This window comes from Aptenodytes patagonicus, chromosome 11, assembly GCF_965638725.1.
Source record: "Aptenodytes patagonicus chromosome 11, bAptPat1.pri.cur, whole genome shotgun sequence".
Taxonomy (NCBI): Eukaryota; Metazoa; Chordata; class Aves; order Sphenisciformes; family Spheniscidae; genus Aptenodytes; species Aptenodytes patagonicus.
The window spans coordinates 10,528,634-10,547,446 of record NC_134959.1 but is presented as its reverse complement, the minus strand read 5'-3'; the positions used below and the strand labels follow the sequence as shown (position 1 = coordinate 10,547,446).

At 43.7% G+C, this 18,813-nt stretch overlaps 1 protein-coding gene across 1 annotated transcript; it reads right to left on the bottom strand.

Moving 5' to 3' along the window:
* Positions 1–757: 757 nt before the first annotated feature.
* Positions 758–17,870, bottom strand: CMTM3 (CKLF like MARVEL transmembrane domain containing 3). The gene is made up of 5 exons (XM_076349108.1): positions 17,751–17,870; positions 8,331–8,486; positions 6,407–6,502; positions 4,424–4,541; positions 758–2,711 (listed from the first exon to the last, which is right to left on the bottom strand). The coding sequence occupies exons 1-5, from the start codon at positions 17,868–17,870 to the stop codon at positions 2,677–2,679; spliced, it is 525 nt and encodes a 174-aa protein (XP_076205223.1). The 3' UTR covers positions 758–2,676.
* Positions 17,871–18,813: the final 943 nt, after the last annotated feature.

The following is an 18,813-nucleotide window of genomic DNA, read 5'->3' as shown; positions in this document are numbered from 1 at the left end:
CCAGACTGAGCTTAGTGCAATATTGCTGGCAGGAGATGAACAAAAGACTGAGTGAGCGCCCCCCCCCCCCCCCCCCAATTGACCTTGAAGTAATTATTTTTTAATTGAATTCTTTTTTTTTTAAATGATATTCATAAAATACAGAATTGTATTTTATTTCAATCATGGGAACAGATCTTTTTAAATAAAAGGCTGGAACCTTACACAAGTGCTTGACCCTGGCAGCAAACTGCTTAGAAATAAATGAAATCATCAAATACTTGAATGCTAATAATGAAGTTCTCTGGACGGGCAATTCATTGCATGCCTGCTAAAGTAGTCCTGAAGCAACTAATGAGCAATTTTGTTTGCCTCTTCTGTTGATTTTAGGAGTATTCCAAAATGAAATAATTACTGGAAAACCTTAGCACATGTCAGGTTATAACATGTCTGTGAAGGGTAAACCCAAAGGGGATTGTTGTTTACACTCTTACTAGTTGCCAAGTAAGAGCACTGTATCTCCGATGTCTACTAAATATGCTAAAACTAATTCTTGGTTAAATTCTTTCATGCTTGTGCGCTGAAGATGAAGTTTCTCCTTGCAAGACATGTAAGCATGAGTGATTTGTCTGAGCGACTGGTCTCCAGTGCTGGCTCTGTGCTATTGTCACCTCCCCAGCACACAGCGTCCTTCCTGATGGAGTTTCTTGAAACACTGGTCAGAGGCAAGGCAGTAAAACCAGGTCTTAAAATAAGTACGGACACCCAACCCTTCTATTAAAAGAGGTTTAATCCAGCATGGTTTCTAAATATTAACCATGTACTAGTTTTCAGCTGTGACATGCAGTACATTTTTTAATTAAAAAAAAGAGAAATACAAAACAATTGAATATAAAAATGAGCCCAGGTACTCTGACGTCACAGTGCGTGCCAGTAAAATATGACAACAGAAAAGAAAGAAATGTGGAATTTCATACCAGAAAAGGTCCAAAGAGCTCTTTCTCATAAAAGCAAAGATTGTTTGTCACATTTGGAAGCAACTATTTGTTTTGCTTTTATTCAGTGGTCTGGAAACAGGAGATGTAGGAGCTGCCTGTTAGACAACTCCGAATCTGGCCAGCACCTTCCCAAGCACCTGCTTGCTGTTAGGTACCGTGTTTCTGCCTGTCAGCAGCCAGCTGCTAGCAGGGAATTGGAACCCAAGCAGTAATTTTGTTCCAAAGGAAATCTGCCTTTATTGTTTTATCTCTGTTTTTAATTTACTCTGTTAGTACCATCTGCTCTCATTTTAATTACTTTTTGTTAAGGCCACCTGTTCTGGTACGATACTAATTTTTTAAAAATGTATACAGGTTTCTTTGAAATAGACCTATCTGATGCCATATATAAGGAGCATGCCATGCTTTTTCCAAGCAGTATGTGTTTATAGGTGGACACAAATATTTCAAGGTAGGTTGTGCTATCCATGAAAACATCTTCTTGTAAATTCAGAAGGCTTTTCCCCCAGAATACTAGACCATGAGATAAATCGTGTCCTTCCAGGGGAAAAAAAACAAACCAAAAAACACACACACACACTGAAAAAAGGGGTCTGGGAAAAGAATTTCATTGCAGACATTCTTTAGTTTGGAGGTTGGGGTTTTTGTGTTTTTTTTCCTTTTCACAGTGGGAAGGATGTATTGCCCTCCTGGGGCCCAGGTATCCTGAGTTTTACAGAAACAGTCGTCTGTTTTGTGAACGCAGCGGACTAAGTCCAGTGCTGCTTCTCATGGGAGGACCAGTGTTTGCAACACAGAGCATGAGATCAGACAGTGATATCTTGCACACAAATATTTGCAGGCTTCAATAGGCAGATAATGTTGGATGGTATTTGGCAAGCCTTTCTTACCTGTATGTGCAAACACGTACAAGGGCTTCCATGCAAATGGTAGGAAGGGGCCGGTAAGACGATGCCTCATCTGTTCTCTCTCATATCTGTGGTGAAATTGCAGAAGATAGGATGTGACTCCATCCAAGCAGCTTAAAAAAGTGATACTGAATGTTTGATGAGCCAGCTACCCTGCGGCACAATTATACTTTGAGGTTTGTTCTTGCTGCAGATTTCCAGTTGTCACTTTTTCTTGTCGCAGATAGGCAGTAGATATAAATGTACTGAAACCAACATGTTAACTGTAATCTGTGCCTTCAGTGCTTGAGATAGTGGAATATTCAGACTTCAGATAAAGAAATACTGTTAGTTAATCAAGAAAAATACAAATAAAGTAGAGGCACTCTGAGCCTCTCTTCTTTGGCACAGCAAGAAGTATAAAAGCTGTAAGTGTTAAAGATTTGGAATTAAGAAAGCATATTAAAAGCTCTGCTTATACGTTTAAAATACTATGTTCCCATTTACTCAGTACATTGTAGTGCTGAGTAAGGAGGGGCAACAGAGAGTTGAGATGTGTTGTTTGGGTACAGGCCTCTTTGGCAGGTTGAACTACTGTAAAATCTGTAGTTCTGAAGGAGTATCCAACGGCATTGGGAATAGTCTCCTTTTCCACATCACTGCCCTGTCCGTGCTTTGGTGATTCCATAAACAGTGAGGTGGAAAGAGGATACCAAGGCTGAAATAAAGGAGATACTTCAATCGGCAGTGCATTCAGCAAAGGGGAAAGTGCTTGATCACCTTCCCTTCACACTTGGTTGGTGTTCGATTCTTCAGTCCGAGTTGGAATCTGAGTCCTCATCTGAAACTTAAAACAAGGAACAATAGTGAAAATGAAAACTGGAAACCTCCATGTCAGCTTTAGCTCTTGCTGGGAGAGAGATGCTGCTCTTTGGCAGGTGTCTGCTTCAAAGGATGTGGCATATTTAGGAAAAGGCTTATAAAATGACAGCGCTAACATGATGGAGCTTTAAATGGTGTTTCAAAGACTTGAAAAATGCTGCTGAGAGGCACTTAGACCACTACAACATAGATAACAGTTCAGATGAAAAGTTGCAGAGATGATATTGTTAGCATGACCGCCAAGAGGAAGTCTGCTGAAGACATGCTTCCTGTACTACAATATTGCTGGCTGCTGTGGGTCACGGTTATGCACTGCCAGTTAAACCTATCTGAAAACCAGAAGCTTTAAGACGTTAAGAAATCCCGATAGGCCTGTAGAGGTACATCTTGCCCAAGCTCGAGACTCGGCTTGCAAGGAAGCAAGGGATTTCTGGCCTCAGCAGTTGAGAGCTATAGCATGAATGCGAGTTTGGTGCTGCAGTACTGTTCCTCCAGGGCAGAGCCCTTCTTGCACGGTCAAATCATCGACACAAAGCTGCATGACTGCATATTTGTAAGTTTATATATTTCTCTCTCCATTTCCAGGGAAATTAGATCTAATCTTTAGCCTAATTTTGTACCCTTTTCACCTGATCTTCTTCTGAGGTCAGTTCAGTTCATGGGGATAAACAGTTTTTAGTCTTAACAGTCTGTTTCCTATGATCTGTTCCTTTAATTCTTCTTTTCTTTGTCTCTCTTTTTGGCCTAAAGCTTGCAAAACACTTAAGTCTACTAAAATACCTAGAAAAGACTGTTAGCATTACTATATACTTTCTAGGATTCTGTACATGTCTTGGGTGTTTGTTTTTGAGGGTTTTTGTGGGTTTTGGGTTTGTGTGGGGTGTTTTTTTGGGGGTTGGGATTTTTTGTTTGTTTTTAAGTGTGGAGCAGTCTTTTTTCATCTCTGTGGGTGCAATGAGTAGTATCACAGGGGCGTGATGCCTGATTTGGGCTCCTGGGTACTGCAAAATAGCTACCTGTGTCCTGACTTGACTTGAAATGGGTTTGAACTCCCAACAGTGGGTCCATCTTTTTATCTTTGTCTAAGTGGATCTGTCTGATTTGAGGTAGACTGTGCCTCCTATATTGGAAGGAAATTTGATAACAATCTTGTTAATTTTATGCTGTGTGGCCCTTGGATTTTGAGGCCATTTGCCCACAGATGGTCAAAGCTTGACCCTGAATGAGAGGTAATCATGATAAAGAGATGAGAAAGAGAAAAGCGCTATTGGACATAAAAGACTGTGGACTAATGGATGTTAATTATTAAGTTATCCAAAAAAAAAGTAGATGTTTATTTTTAAAGTAAGACATCTTGATGGCAGGAAAAAATCTGTGCTGCACAATAACTTCTATAATTGGATTTGGGGCCTTTCAAAGTTAGATGGCGCAAAACACTGAGAAACTTCACATTCCTGGCTTGCTCGTTATCTTTATAAATCACTGAAATTCCAGTTGTTGTATTTTAAGACTAAGCAGCTTCATAATTCAGCACAGTTGTGGCATACAGAAGCAAGGTAGCCAAGAATAGAAACTGTTACTACTAAGTGAGTGCTCTTGCTGCCCTGTGAAGGGTGAAATGGAGAAGAAAATCTCACGTTACATGCTCGTTTAACCAAAACGGGGAATTCTACCTACCTTCTGACTTGTGCTCTTCAGGGGAATCAGAATTGCCTTGCTTCAGAAAAGTAACCAGGTCATTGAAGGTTATGTAGAAATCAATGGCGTACACTATCGTGGCTATAAATCCAAACACCTAAAATGGCAAAATAATACTCTCTTTAACAACAGTTCACGTCCATCAATGACAAACCAAAATAAGCCTAATGGACACAAGAAAAATTTTTAAAGAAAACTTAGGCTTGATTTTTTTTTTTTTGGCCTGTGGGGGAAAGGGAAGGGAAATGTCCCTTTGGCATCAACTAAATTACAGCTAATTTGGGAGCCTGAGTAGTGATCCTCACAGTTGCTCTATCAGATGTGTCCTTAGCTGTTCCCCAGGCTATATCCCTCTCTGGCTCAGGGCATGTTCTGAGCATCAGCATTGCCCTGTGCCCAGCAGCACTGCCCTGTGCCGGGAGCTACAGGAGAACATAGCACCTCCGCTATCCCAGGGCATCTCTTTGTCACCAAGAAATCACCTTGATTTCTCTGGAAATAATTTTTTACTGGTTTGCAAGGAGACATGTCTATTGTAGAGTGAACTAGATTGAGATAAAATGATTCTGGAGTTACCTATTGTCGTGGTTTAACCTCAGTTGGCAACCGAGTACCACACAGCTGCTTGCTCACCACCCCCCCTCCGGTGGGATGGGGGAGAGAATTGGAAGAGTAGAAGTGAGAAAAACTTGTGGGTTGAGATAAAAACAGTTTAATAATTCAAATAAAATAATGATAACAATAATAATAATGTAATAATAATAATAATACAAAAAGCAAGTGATGCACGATGCAATTGCTCACCACCTGCTGACCGATGCCCAGCCAGTCCCCGAGCAGCGGCCCCCCCCGGCCAGCTTTCCCCAGTTTATGTACTGAGCATGACGTCCCATGGTATGGAATGTCCCTTTGGCCAGTTGGGGTCAGCTGTCCTGGCTGTGCCCCCTCCCAGCTCGTTGTGCACCTCCAGCCTTCTCAGTCTGTAGAGCATGGGAAGCTGAAAAGTCCTTGACTAGTGTAAGCACTGCTCAGCAACAACTAAAACATCGGTGTGTTATCAACATTGTTCTCACCCTAAATCCAAAGCACAGCACTGCACCAGCTACTAGGAAGGAAGTTAACTCTATCCCTGCTGAAACTAGGATACCTATTTAGTGTCAAAGAAGCAGCAGTGTGGCAAGAATAGGCTGTTTTTCAGTCTGAGAAGCTAGGGTAAATGCTATGTTGCATTACTCCATGTCTAAACAGAGTGACAAAGATTAAAACAAGGTCTTTGTTCTGAAATTGTGTATGAATTGGGATGGTTTGGTAAGGGTTGCTGGTTAACACTACTGGGTATTGTTCTTCCCTATCTTTTAAAATTATTATGCAAATTTAATTTATATCGCACACATTATTGGTGCTTAGCGTCAAGTTGCAGATGGAGAGGCTGTATCTTATTTCTGAACACAAAATGCTGACAATGAAGGCTCTCTCCTGGGCAGTCCATATACTGGAGGGTAAAACGACGCTGCTCTTGTTTCAACTTATCCAAGTAAAATTAAGCAGTAGAGACAGGATGTTGAAATTACATAATTTAGACTGTCCTTAGTAGTTACAGGTTTGATTTCTTTTTTATTATTATTATTCCCTCCATTCAAGGATCTCGATGTTCTCTGCAGGAACAGAGAAGTTTATCTTCCCTGTATAGCTGGTGAAGTTAAAAAGCAGAATAGGTGCCCTCCCTAAGTAGTACAGTTAACGCTGAGCAGCGCTGTTAGGATGAAAAAACTATTAATTGATTCAAAACCTGTTTTTCTAAATAACCGACCATTTCTTCCTTGCTTTAGGCAAATCTAATTCTCAGTTAGTTAACTGAAGAAACTTCTGCTACTTGCAATGGGGTCAAAATTGAATTGTTTCTAAAGTATGTCCATATGCAGTTCACCAAAATACCTAAGTGGAGAGCTCACATCTACTTACTCCTGCTGCTTTAGATGCTCCATCATTATATTTTGAGACAGCAGCAATTGAAATGGCAAAGTAAATAATGGCAGCAGTGACGCACCGCAAGAAATCCTGTAAAATAAGCAATGTTGCATTCTCAGATTAGTCATGTAATTCCAATGTACAAACTCCTCTAAAAATTATTTCAGAAATTACCATTAAAAACCTTTGCTGTTGTGTCAGCGGACTTGCCTGATGCTGGAGTGTGACTACAGCCTGGTATTTTGTAGCGGATGAATTGCTCATCTGGGAAATATTTTTAAATGCGAGATGACCGGAATCTTGGCATTAGCTTCTGTTCTTACAGATGTTGGTATAAATCCTACTTTTAACATGTGTATGTCAGGCAGACCTTTCTTCAGGCCGAGAAGGGCTGTATTTCTGTAACTTGGAGCGCAGCAAGGGCTAATGGAAGAATCATTCGAAATGCCTTAAAAAGTCTCATCGTTAAGCAGAACTCCTGCAGTACCAAAGGCTCTGGAGGAGCCTACCAGTTCCCGTGGGGAACAGGCGTGTGCTTGTTTCTATACAGAAGTAGGCCTGTCTGTAGGAACTCCTCACTGAGGAGCTAAACACTTTGTTTAGTGTTTAAAACTACGATTTACACTTAGTATGTACACTTGTAACTCCAGCTAGCCTGAAGTGAACGTACCTACTGCTATCATCAAAATACGTGCTTCTGTGGCCGAGACTAGCTCTGCAGGGCAGGGGCCATGCCCTATAATATAAGCGGTGACGTGCTGGAGCAACAGTGTCTCTGAACCGTATATTAAATAAAGAGCTGTGATTCCCAGGGCATGTGTAAATCACGTGAGCTAGAATAATGGTATCTTGACCTCTGTTCACAGTTAGATCTCCTGCCTTTTCAGAACAGATGGATGAAGATACTGCCTCAAAACACGAATCCTACAAGAAACGTTATTCCTCTGAAATCAGGACAAGGTCAATTATCTACATTCTGTGGCTGGAGATATTATGGTAATGGACATAATAAACATACAAGTGCTTTTTTTGTCTTGGTTCTGGAATCGGATGCATGTAGAAAATGGGAAAACGATGGAACTGAGATTACCATCTGAAAACCATGCACACTGTCATAGTCAGTCACTGCTATTGTTTTATCCACCAGTGGCCTTGCTAATATTATTTTTATACATTAAGAGCTCTAATTCAAATCTCACTATGACAAACTATTGCAAAACTGTACCAAAAGAGAATCCAAATCGATTGGATTAGCATTTTTTTAAGTATTTGTACTGCTAGACAAATGCTCCCTTGGCAACGTATGTTTGAAGCAAGAGAGACATCCAGTGGCCAGTGTGCAGTAATCACCAGCAACTACAAACCTGAAAACTCCCCAGTGGATAGCCAGTGGTTTCCTTTGTGTGAATGAGCATCTGCCTGCAAGAGTTGCAGGGCTTCCCCCCTTAACAAAAGTAGCTGTCAGTTTGTTTGCATGTGAGTATGACTCTGCATCTCAACAGCACTTGCCTGAGAATTTTAAAACATTTTAATAAAGGTATAAGCATTACTACATAGCATGCCTCAGTTTCCCCATTTGTAAGGGTGGCGCTATTAAAGAGACCCCAGCAGTGGTCAGACTTACTTAGGCTGATGTTGCCTGCTTCTGAAGATGTAGCACTAAGCTACTGGGCATAAATTCTGCATAATCAAAGCATAAAACCGTGCTTTGTGTCAGCATAAAGAAAGCTATAGTATGTAGTATAGCATAGTTTAAAAGTGCTTTGGGACCTTTTGAATGAGAGGCAATATGGACAGGTTTCTAGTAAGGGGGTGAAATAAGTTGTTAACAACCAGCCTAAACTCCCGTATAGTCCCTTTCGCTCATGTTATACTGTACAATTAAATCTGTGTTTTTTACATTGCACTTTTCACTTACCTTCAAAGGCCAGTAGAGTCCTTTAAACTTCTCATTAAGTTTGGAGGCATAGGCAAAAAATAGAAACAGTGCCAGCAGAAACTCTAGGAGCGGTGCCATCATGAAAGAGGCAGCTAGAGATGCAATGTAGCAGATAAAGATGATAAATGACAGCACCTAGAGTAAAGGGAAAACACTAGTTATTCGCATGGAATAGCAGAGCCTCAGGCAGCTGAGCAGCTTTGAAGCGTTACTCTCCCTGCGTATCTCTGTCAGGGCTGCTGGTGATGGCATATCTTGCTTCCTACTTTTTTTTTCTTGGGCCAAATTAATTTTCTTGTTTAGCATGGAATAAATCTAAAGTAATGGCGTTTACTTCAATGCGTGTGAAATCGCCTTTCCAGAGAGCTCGGTGGATTTGCACCTCTCGGAGTCAGTAATTTGCTCTGGATTGTAAACAGTTCTGACAACATAATTCTGAAAATAGTGGGGCGTTGCCAAGCAAACAGAGCTTTAAGCTTTCAGCTGTGACAGTTCTCATTTGAAATCCAAATCATTGCTTGGGTAGCCCAAAGTCACTCAGCATTTATAATAATCTTAGAGTTGAAAGAAAAAAGTCTGCTGTCGATGGATAGAAAAAAGCTGAGAATTAACTATTCTGTGATTTCTGGAAGTCTCTGGTTCTAGTTTTCCAGTGTAGTCAGCTGTTTTAGAGAGTAATAGGGTAGATAACTTCCATAGATTTGTTTTATCTCCATGATGATTCCTAACTCTACAAAATAATAAAAATGGCATTTGTTTTCCCATTCAATTAAAATACCTTTAGAATATAGTTTATGGCTCAAAATAGAAGGTTTCACAATGGGAAAATGGCTAAAGAAAATGCATTTTCACCTAAACCAGACAATACCAAAGTGCTGTGCTCTGCTTCTGGACTTTCAGCTACTGTACTTCTCGAGTGGGAGGTGAGGGAACCGTGGTGAAACTTAAGAAAATTTTCAAATGATGTACTGGGAGTCGGTCCCCTCCAAGAAGAGGCTCCAGCCCTCCTGCTCTACTGCCTCGTGTGGTAACTGGTTGCCGTTTTCTTCAAATTAGCTTAAAACAAAAAAAAGTAGCTAGCATACTGAATAAAACATTTTCTGCAAGTGTGAGTATTATGTGCTAGTTTACACCTGAGCTGCTCTATTCAGCCTTTCCTCTTGGAGACAAATGTCTGCCTTAGCAATGCTCAGAGATGCTTTTCGTCAACATAGCAAGTAGGTACTGTTTGAGCATCAAAGATTTTTTGAACTTCTAAATTGGGACACTGACATTCTCACTCATGATACTGAAAATAGATGTATTATTTTCCCCCAGATGGCACGTCTGAAGGCAGATGTGGTTTCTTGAAAAGCATAAATGTTTAGACCGTGACGATCAATGCATTTGCCTCATTAAATTTCAGATCTGTGGATTTATTTGCTTGCTGCTATCATGTGTTCCTGGGAACCACCTGTACCTCAAAAAAAAAAATCATTATTATACTTGAATGATAAGGTTCCTATAATTAATTATTAATTAATAATTACTCCTATGAGGTCAGTCAACCCTCAAATACGTGTATCAGAAGAGCCCATTTAGGTTTAGGGGGCAACTAAGCAGTTCAATCCTGTTGAAATAATTTCTTAATTTAATAAATTAACAAGCCTTTATTCTAAGCCTGTTTTTTGGGGAAAGCAGTCAGTTCTTGACCAGGATGCTAATAACTGGAGTATATTGTTTTGATCCATTAGGACTGGGTGGTGAAGTTTGAGAGGATGTGACATTTTTAGTAAGATACTGTATTTATCTTAAAATGCCTATGCATTGTTCTCGTTTCATTGGGTTGTAAGAAACTGATCTGGTATAATATAGAGAGTTCACTTCTGCGTCGAGGATTTTTACCTGTTAATATCTACCCTATGTATTGTTATTTATCCTATTATTATTTGCTTATTGCTGACATAGGCTCTTTGGAGGTTTTCCTAGAGTTTTCATATAGCGGAGGGAACTCATTCAATGTGTCTTATCCTTAATGTGGTGTTTTATTTCTGTGAATGAAAAGTGATATGTACTCTTTGGAGAGAGGTGGATATAACAGAACTAAGTGTAACACTACTAAGAGGAGAGAGGACTTCTTCCTCCTTCCTATCGCACCACCTATTGCCTTCCCACCCCCATGGAATAAAAACAGAAAGGACTGGACTTTGTGAATCTGCTTTACTCGCATTTGTGGAACATAATTTAGACATGGTTTCATGTTTTCTTGGTTTAAAAAGAAATTGCCATGTAGCTAGGACTTCTTTTTTCTTTCTTGTTCTGGTGTTCAAAAAAAAAAAAAAAATCTCTTCCTTTTTCTGGCTAAAGGAAAGTGTGTGATAACTGAGATGTTGAGGCAGAGAAGTACGCAGGGATGAACAGCAGCAGGGAGGAGACACATTCAGGATGGGTCCCAGCAACCAACCCCCTTTCAATAGCAGAACGTTAGACCTGAACTAAACTTGGTATATCTCTTGTGAAAGAATTAAATGCAGTGTTAAATAATACATCATACTACAGCAGCAGAGGGGAGGTAGAGAGGCAAATTTCAGATATGTAAGTTGATGATGCACAGCAGAGATCACTTTGATCTCGATTCTGTTTGATACAGTGACTCCTGCGCTCTGTCTGCCTTTACACAGAGAAAAAGTTTTTCTGTCAGAAGCATTAACTGTTAGGTGAAATGAAGAGCCTTTGTGTTCTCTTAAGATCAGCCTTATGGTAATTTGTGTAATTTAAGGTTCCTGCTGTCTTCCCCTCGCCCCGACGGCACTGGGTAGGTCTGCAGTGGTTTGAAACACATTGCAGTGCCCGAGACCCTGCTGTAACACGGCTCAGGATGCAAACAGAAACTTGTTTTGGGGCAAAAGCACACCAAGGGGCTCCTGCTCCGGTGTGCTGGTGTGCCGGCGGGATTCCTGCTTGGGTGCAAGGTAAGTTGCTGAAGAGGCAAAAGGATCAGTCTGAGCATTTCAGCTTTCTAATGCGGTCTGATCCGGAGAAGCTGGCATCTGGGGGAATACCAGTTGTCCATTTTAAAGTCTAGTTAACAGGCCAGTTACTCGCTCGAACCAACCCCTTGGTTATTGGTAGGATCGCAGCAGTCTCCTGCTGCCTGTTCCTCAGCCCTGACGAACAGTAATTGTACTCTCGACATCGCCACCACCTTGAGTGGTGGGCTTGAGTCCAGCCCGTCCCGGCCCTCCGCTCCTGGCTGTACGTGTCAGCATCTGTTGTGCTGGGAAAGTGCACTCAAGGCCACGTTAAAAAAAACAACCCACCCTTGATTTGCAAGAAGTCCCTTGATTTCAATGGATTATCGATGATAATAGTAAAAGGGAAAGAATCTGACATGAAGTGTGATAATTGCTCTCCAATTAAGCAATTAATGCCTCTTCATTTTGGAGGCATTCAGAGACTGAAAAGGCCCAAAGAAGATTTGAGGTGAAATACACACCTATAAAGTAGTGGACCAGATTTTGAGAATGAAGGTTTGAAAGACGGTATTTTTAGATGCTACGGTCTCCATTGAGGCAAGGCTGGAAGGCACTGGAAGGAGAGGCGGGCAGACATTAGAAAGAGCAAGAGAAACAAAAGGAAGGGGGTGCCTGAAGGCTCTGTCAGGTGACAGCTATGGTGCCACAGCTTGTTCTTTCGTTTTCTTTTTTTGTCTGCCTGGTGGCTACGTGGCAGCCCTGACGTGGATTTTAATGCCAGATCTACTCAGTAACTTGGGGACAGCCCTATGTAATACAAGAGCCCACGAAGCTGTCGGCTTTTGACGATGTTTATCATTTCTCTTTGTTTCCCCTTCTGACGGGTGGAGTGCATGGACTCCCTGAGCAATATTGGATATTATCTATTACTATCTTTTCTGAGTTATAAAAGTCAGTAGGTATCTTGTTATCTTGTCTGACCATTTAATTGCAGTGCTACTAACTGAAGCATTTGATGTCATCTAAAAATCTGGTAATTTAAAAAATATACCTCTCTTCCCACAGTACAAACATTGTTGTGCCAGTTTGTACCCAGAAATAATGAACACCTACTTTTCCAGATTTCAAGTCTTTGAGACAAACATCTGGCAAACTGAAAGTTGCTCTAAAAATGACAAACTCAAAAGCAACCTTCAGAATATAGCCTGCCCCCTCTAAAGACCATCAAATGATCCACTGCACGTCACACTTGTTCTGCACCTTTTTTCCTGAAGCTGTGTGTTTTAAAAGTGATTTCAGAGAAAGGTCAAGCAATGGGCTCTTGTCACTTTTCTAACAGCTCTGTGTCTACACTAAAAAAAAAAAGGCTAGAGAGGAAGTTTGTGAGGCTCAATGCAGTTGCAAGTTCATTTCTAGCACTTTCAGCCTCCGAAAGCACTGCTGCTTCTGGGAGAAAAAAAAATGTAGCGTTTTATCAGTTTTGTCCATTTGTATTTACACAGGGGGGGTCTCTTTTTCCTTTGGGATTACATCCTTGGCATTGATTCCAACTAGGTGTCTGAGTTGTTCAACAGCACTGCTGTTGAAAGGTTAGTGTGATTGTTGCCAGCTTCACCGTGGAGGAATACGTGGATGCAGAAAGCTCTAGTGCGGCAAAGAACAGAGCAGGATCCCTGGCAGTGGTAAGATTATAAAAAATCCCAGCAAAAAAGAGGCCTGATTCTTCATTCAGCACCTTTTTTGTGGGAATGGGAATGCACATAAAAGAGGAAGAACTATTAGATATTACTTTTTTAAGGGAGCTTCTTTGGTATTGCGTTTCGGAAAGTAATTTTCTCCCATGTAATTATTACTTAATATTGTGTTGCTGGGCTTCTTAAATTGGCTAGGCATTATGAAGTTACACTTTATCATATAACCAGCTTGCAATTTAAGGTATAACAAGTAATTAGTTACAATGGTTAGAAAGCACTGTGCTCCTTACGGGAGGGAGGACTGCTGAAGTGCTGAGGTCACAGCAGAGCGTGAAGGCGTCTGTGTCCTCCGTGCAGGGAGAACAGACCCACTGCCGCCCGTCGGGGATGCTGCGGATGCCAGGAAGCAGCTGACATCATTGCATGCTACTACACATGCCCCGGTGCCCTCCGCTCGCTGTCTGCGTGGTCAAATGCCTGCTCCTCATTTCCCCTCCGCAGAAAAGAACAGGTTTGCTTAAACAGTTTTTAAAGTGGCTAGTGGTGATCTCTTTTGGACAAGAGTCCCTTCTGTTATTGTTTATTGGCAGAGAGAGAAAGTAGATTACTTAGTGGTCTCCGCTATTCAGTTACTCCTCTGTCGTACTTGTCATGGAGGTGAAGTTCTTGGTTCCCCCAGAATTAGCTGCAAGGGTCACCTTCTTGCTACAGACCCAGAGAAAGGCACAGTGCTCATCTTTGAAGAAGGCTTTACACAGAGCAGCTGGAAGTTTCAGTTACGAAGGTCAGTTCCGAGAAGACTGAAAAGACAGAAGAAAGACAGGAAAAGAGGAGAAAAACAGGCACAATGATTTCTGCATCCCCTGTGTCACCACAAAGGTGACAAAACCTTATACAGGACAACCTTACATATTCATACTATATTTTTATTAAAAAAATATGTAGTGCCACTGCATACTGGCTTCAGGGGACTAAGGAGACGCCAATTAAAGTCGTCATCAGGACAAACACAAAAGCTTGACTGAAACAGCCAGGGTGAGCAGCAGAATGTGTAGATGTGGATCTTGCCTGGACAAGCTCTGATTGCAGGTATGAGAGTGGCTGTTAAATGGTTCCAACACAGGACAGAGGGAACTGAAAAACGCATCTCTTAAGGGGAGAAAAGAGCATGGAGGAGGTGTTGACCTTCAAGATAGCAACTTGAGTATTTATGAAAAATGAGTAGCTTAAGAAGAGTGTTAAAATAGATAGAAGAAATAATAGTATGGGGAGAAAATAGAGACGAAAAAAGAAAGAGAAAAAAATTAACCTGGCAGATAAAGAATGGTGATTAGAAGGTGGAGGAGCAAGACACTGAGAATAAATAGGATCAGGAGAGACAGCAAAGCTTATAAATGTACTTGATGTTACTGCTTCTTTGTGGCTGTGTAGCGATCCCAGGTGGAATAAAAAATTACTAAGGCAGGAAGATCAAAAGGAAAAGGAGTCGGGGCTGGGTGAAACTTCCTTCTCCGAATAAAATTTGAGATTATAGTTAAGCTCCTAGCAGTAATCAACTTCATCACCAGCCTAACTTGTTCTAGAGGAAGCACCAGAATGCCCAGACCTGATAGCCCCCAGAGCAGTTTACATGCCGACATGAAAATTACACCCGAACATTGTAAAGATTCATACTCACTTCATGTGAAAGAGTGTGCAAATGTTATTTTTAAAAAGTGGCTACAGTGGTTTCCTTCAATCTGAACAAAGCAATCCTCGCCGGCAGCGCTGAGCTCCCACGCTCTCAGTGCAGCTGCCTGCGCGACCTTCCCTGGGACGGCCTGAGCTGCGCTGCGGGCACCAGCGCTCCCAGCTGCCTCCAGCAGTGCAGGGGAAGGGAACAGGCTGGGGTGAATGTGGCAGTTGTCTTAATCTACAAAGTCTGAGTCGGTCCGCTATAACTTACGACAGCTGAACCGATCATTTGCCAGCCACTTCTGCTGGGCACAGCAAGACGTTTTAATGAGGTTACTTCCACCAAGTTACACAACCAGCACGGTCACTGGGCTGAGGGAATTTGCTGAAGCCAACTCCTGTTCCCTTTCTGTCATAGATGGAAAAGGAGAAGTATAACTGTCCACCCCAGTCAAGATATGTTTGCAGGTTGCTTCTTTGCTTCATTGGTAATGTATTTTTGAGTATATGGTGGTGTGCTTTTTGAATGTTGAAAAAACTGACTTGGCATTTCCTGTACCTGAACAGAGAACCTCTGATCTACCTGCAGAGATGCCAGTATTTGCATCACTTTAAAGACAGAGAAATAAAGCGCATTTCTCATGACTTGCCAAGCTGCCGAATAATAATGAGAGAGATATACTTGGTAACAATAATGAGAACCCCATTTTGTTTCTGAACAAAAGACACTATTCAAAATCTGTATCCCATGAATATTATTTACATACATTTATGCAGAACCCAACCCCACCCCACGTTAGTACTGTGTCAAAGAGGAAAAATCAAACATTCGAGACAAGAAGTACAAAGCTAAACATGAAACACAGATTTTAAACTATGATAGATTTAACTTGGGCTCATCTTCAATTATTTGGCACTGCATTTCTGTAATTGTATACAGACTGGATTTATTCTGGGGCCTGTGTTGTCTTCAAGGATTTCTTCTGGCAAAGCTGAGACAACTGGAGAGAAACTACTGCTGCCTCCCCTCTGCCAGGAAACGACATCCTAAGCACGTGGGCTGGCCTGCAAGGAGCACACAGAAAGCTTCGCTGGAGCTTCGGCAGATGGGATTTTAGAGCTGCTTTCAGCCAGCCAAACCCTCAGGAAGCCCTGAGTGGCCTTACAAAGGATAAATCCCTGTTTTGTCAAGACAGAGCAGTTTTTATTACACCAAGGAGGCATAATCAGTACTTCTCTATGACAACAGAGGGGTGAGTCTGATCCCATGACCAAAACAGTATTCCTCAAATATGTCATCATTCAGAGATGTTAAAAAGCCAGGCTGTCTGAAAGTCATAATTTACTGGCTGTAAGCTTGTATAGGAAATTCCAGTATATGTTACAGTACGTAACAAAAACACGTGCCAAAGGAGCAAAGTTAGTTGGGCTTTGGTATCTTCTAAATGTGTGTTTTTGTCAACTACAGATGCTGTATGAGTGACGGGGGGTACCTGGAATTTTTACAGCATTTTTGGTGGAGCTGACACAGCCTGTGGCCTGCTGCTACCCAGCCCAAGGCCCGTGTTCCCCACCACAGAAGTCATCCTCATCTCCTGAATGAATGGTTTTTCTTCTCAAAGCCAGCCTCACATCTCCTGGCTGTTCCCCTTGCTGTCTGCCACAGGGCAGTGCCTACAGCCTGACAAACTCACAGGGCTGGTAGAGAAAGGCTGGTCAGGGAGCTTGACGGCGCTGCCTGCTTGCTGCCCGTTCCTTCCCTTTCTCTTGCTTGAATTTCCTTGTTTCCTTCTCTGAGCTAGCACAGTGGATAGCCAGAGACACCTTACACATCTAAACAGTGCTCCATACTTGGCTACTAGTTTGGGCTGTCCTGATACTTGACTACCTGCTCTCAAGTAAACCTGAGAGTTTACTGAGTCTACTCCAGCTAAAATTACAGAGAACTCTGTATTTAAATTTCTCATTATTTCTAGTATAAATTAGGTTGAAAGTCTAATTTCAATCAACTAATTTCCTCTTAAATTTTAACTTTTGATTGTCAAATATGCGCTACCATGGGATAAGTTTTCCCTTTCCCTACCAGCTGGGTACTGTTTCATCTGTCAGGCTTTAAGCCTTTACAAGGAAAATATCAGAAAGTGTTACACCAAAAATCAAAGGCCTGTAATTACCACCAGCCCTGATCTCAGAACTTGGACCTGAGGGAAAACCACAGTGTATTTCTGGGCGAGCAGTGCTTCCATCACCAGACTAAGCTTGTTTCTGATGGTCATTATTTGGTACTTTCACAGTAAGCTAACTGGCTCCATAGCAGCGCGCAAGTGTGTCCCTCTGCGAGGTCAGGGACAGACGCAGCTTTCGCAGAGCTCAGGACAAAAGCTGAGAGATGGGGATGCCCTATATGATGCCACACATCATAAATTAATGAGTAAGGTCTGTCCTGACATACTCAGGACAAGCTGCCTTGTAAACCATGCCTCCCCTGGGGCACCAGGAGATAATGCAAATTTGGTCAGTAGTGGTGACTGGATTCACAGTGCAAATAGGTTAAAACGAAATCAAAGCCATTTTTAACTGAAAAGGAGTTCCTGCTAAAAGGGAACACATTTAAGGCACTGGAAGCTTAACCTGACAGGTATTTTGGTTTCCTAACGTGCTCTGCCTGAACACGATCAACTAAACTTTCAGCCGTGAAGTTTCCCCCGTATTAGTATGGGGGCTGTTCCCCTGTTTTTCCCCCTCGGTTGTGCTCTCCCTCGGCTGCCATCCCTCTGTAGTCAGACAGACGAACGACACCGAGAAAGGTCTTCCGTTCAGCTTAGAAATGGGGTGAGCCCGCTGCCCTTCACACCGCCCCTGTCTCTGGAGGTAACCGGCACGTTACCGGGGGACACGCCCGGAGCCCCCGGTCTCACCAGGAGCTCTGCCCCGGCAGTTCCCGGGGCGGGGGGCCGAGGTCCGGCCCCGGCAGTCGTGTCCCCCCCCCCCCTCCCAAATCCGTGCGAACCCCCCGCGCCCGGGGGTGCTGTTCTTCCCCGGCCCCCCCCGCCCCGGGGGGCTGCCCCTGCCCTTACCGACTCCGCAAGGAGGAGCTGGCCCTTGCGGGAGCAGAGGAACTCCCGGGGGGGCAGGAGCGAGCGCAGCCCGGGCGGCGGCGCGGCGGCCCCCGCGGGCTCGGGCTCGGGCTCCTCCATGGCTGCGAGCGGCTCCGGCGGCCGCGGGCTGGCGAGGAGCGCTGGCGGCTCGGGGGGTGGTGGTGTGTTTTTTTTTGAAGGAGGGAAGCGGAAATCGTGACACTGCGGAAACGTGAAAAAAAGTTTCAGCATCCCCAAATCTGGGGGGTGGCGGCCGCACGCCCGGGGCGGCCCCGAGAGGCGGGGGGGGGCTCCGTCGGCTGCCCCGGGGCTGCCCGCACCCCGTCCCCAGCCCCCGACCCCGTCGCTGGCCGCAGCAGCAGCTGCGGGGCGGGATCCCGCAGGGGCAGCGCGGGGCCGGGCCGCAGGCACCACCCGGCGGCGCCGAGCCGGCTCCGGCCCCGCTCCGGGGCCCAGCGGAGCCGAAGCGCAGCCGCTGCTGGCGGCCGTGGCCGCGGCTCCCCGCCTCCGCCACGCACAGCCCCTAGGCGCGCGGGCTGCCTGCCGCTCGCCCGCCCGGCTCGGTGCTGCTCGCAGCTACGGCTCCGGCACGGGCCAGCCCGGGAGGGCTCCCCCCGGTCCCTGCACGCCTCAGCGTCTGAAAAAGTGCTTTGACGCAAGCTCGCTTTTCAGAACGCGTGCCCTCTATTTGTTCACTTTCGTCTTGAAACTCTCTTCCATCACGGGGGTGCTCGCTTTTCGGTTTGGACAATCGGACTCATTCGGAGGGCACTGAACTTCAACCCTTGGCTCTCTGCGCACAGGTGCAGCTGTAGCGGCGCTCCTCACAGCCGCTTAAGTATTTCATGTGGCTTACAATACCAATTTAATTTTATCTACTATCTGTCTTCATTGCACTGCAGTACAGTCGTCATTGCATTATGCTAGGGAGGCAGCGTGGTTATTTTCAGCACCATTCTGAACATAAAAAGGAGAATTTGGGGATCAAAAGGTCTCACAGCAATAAAGCGTTCACGTGGCACGAGACAGCCATCGGCCAGGA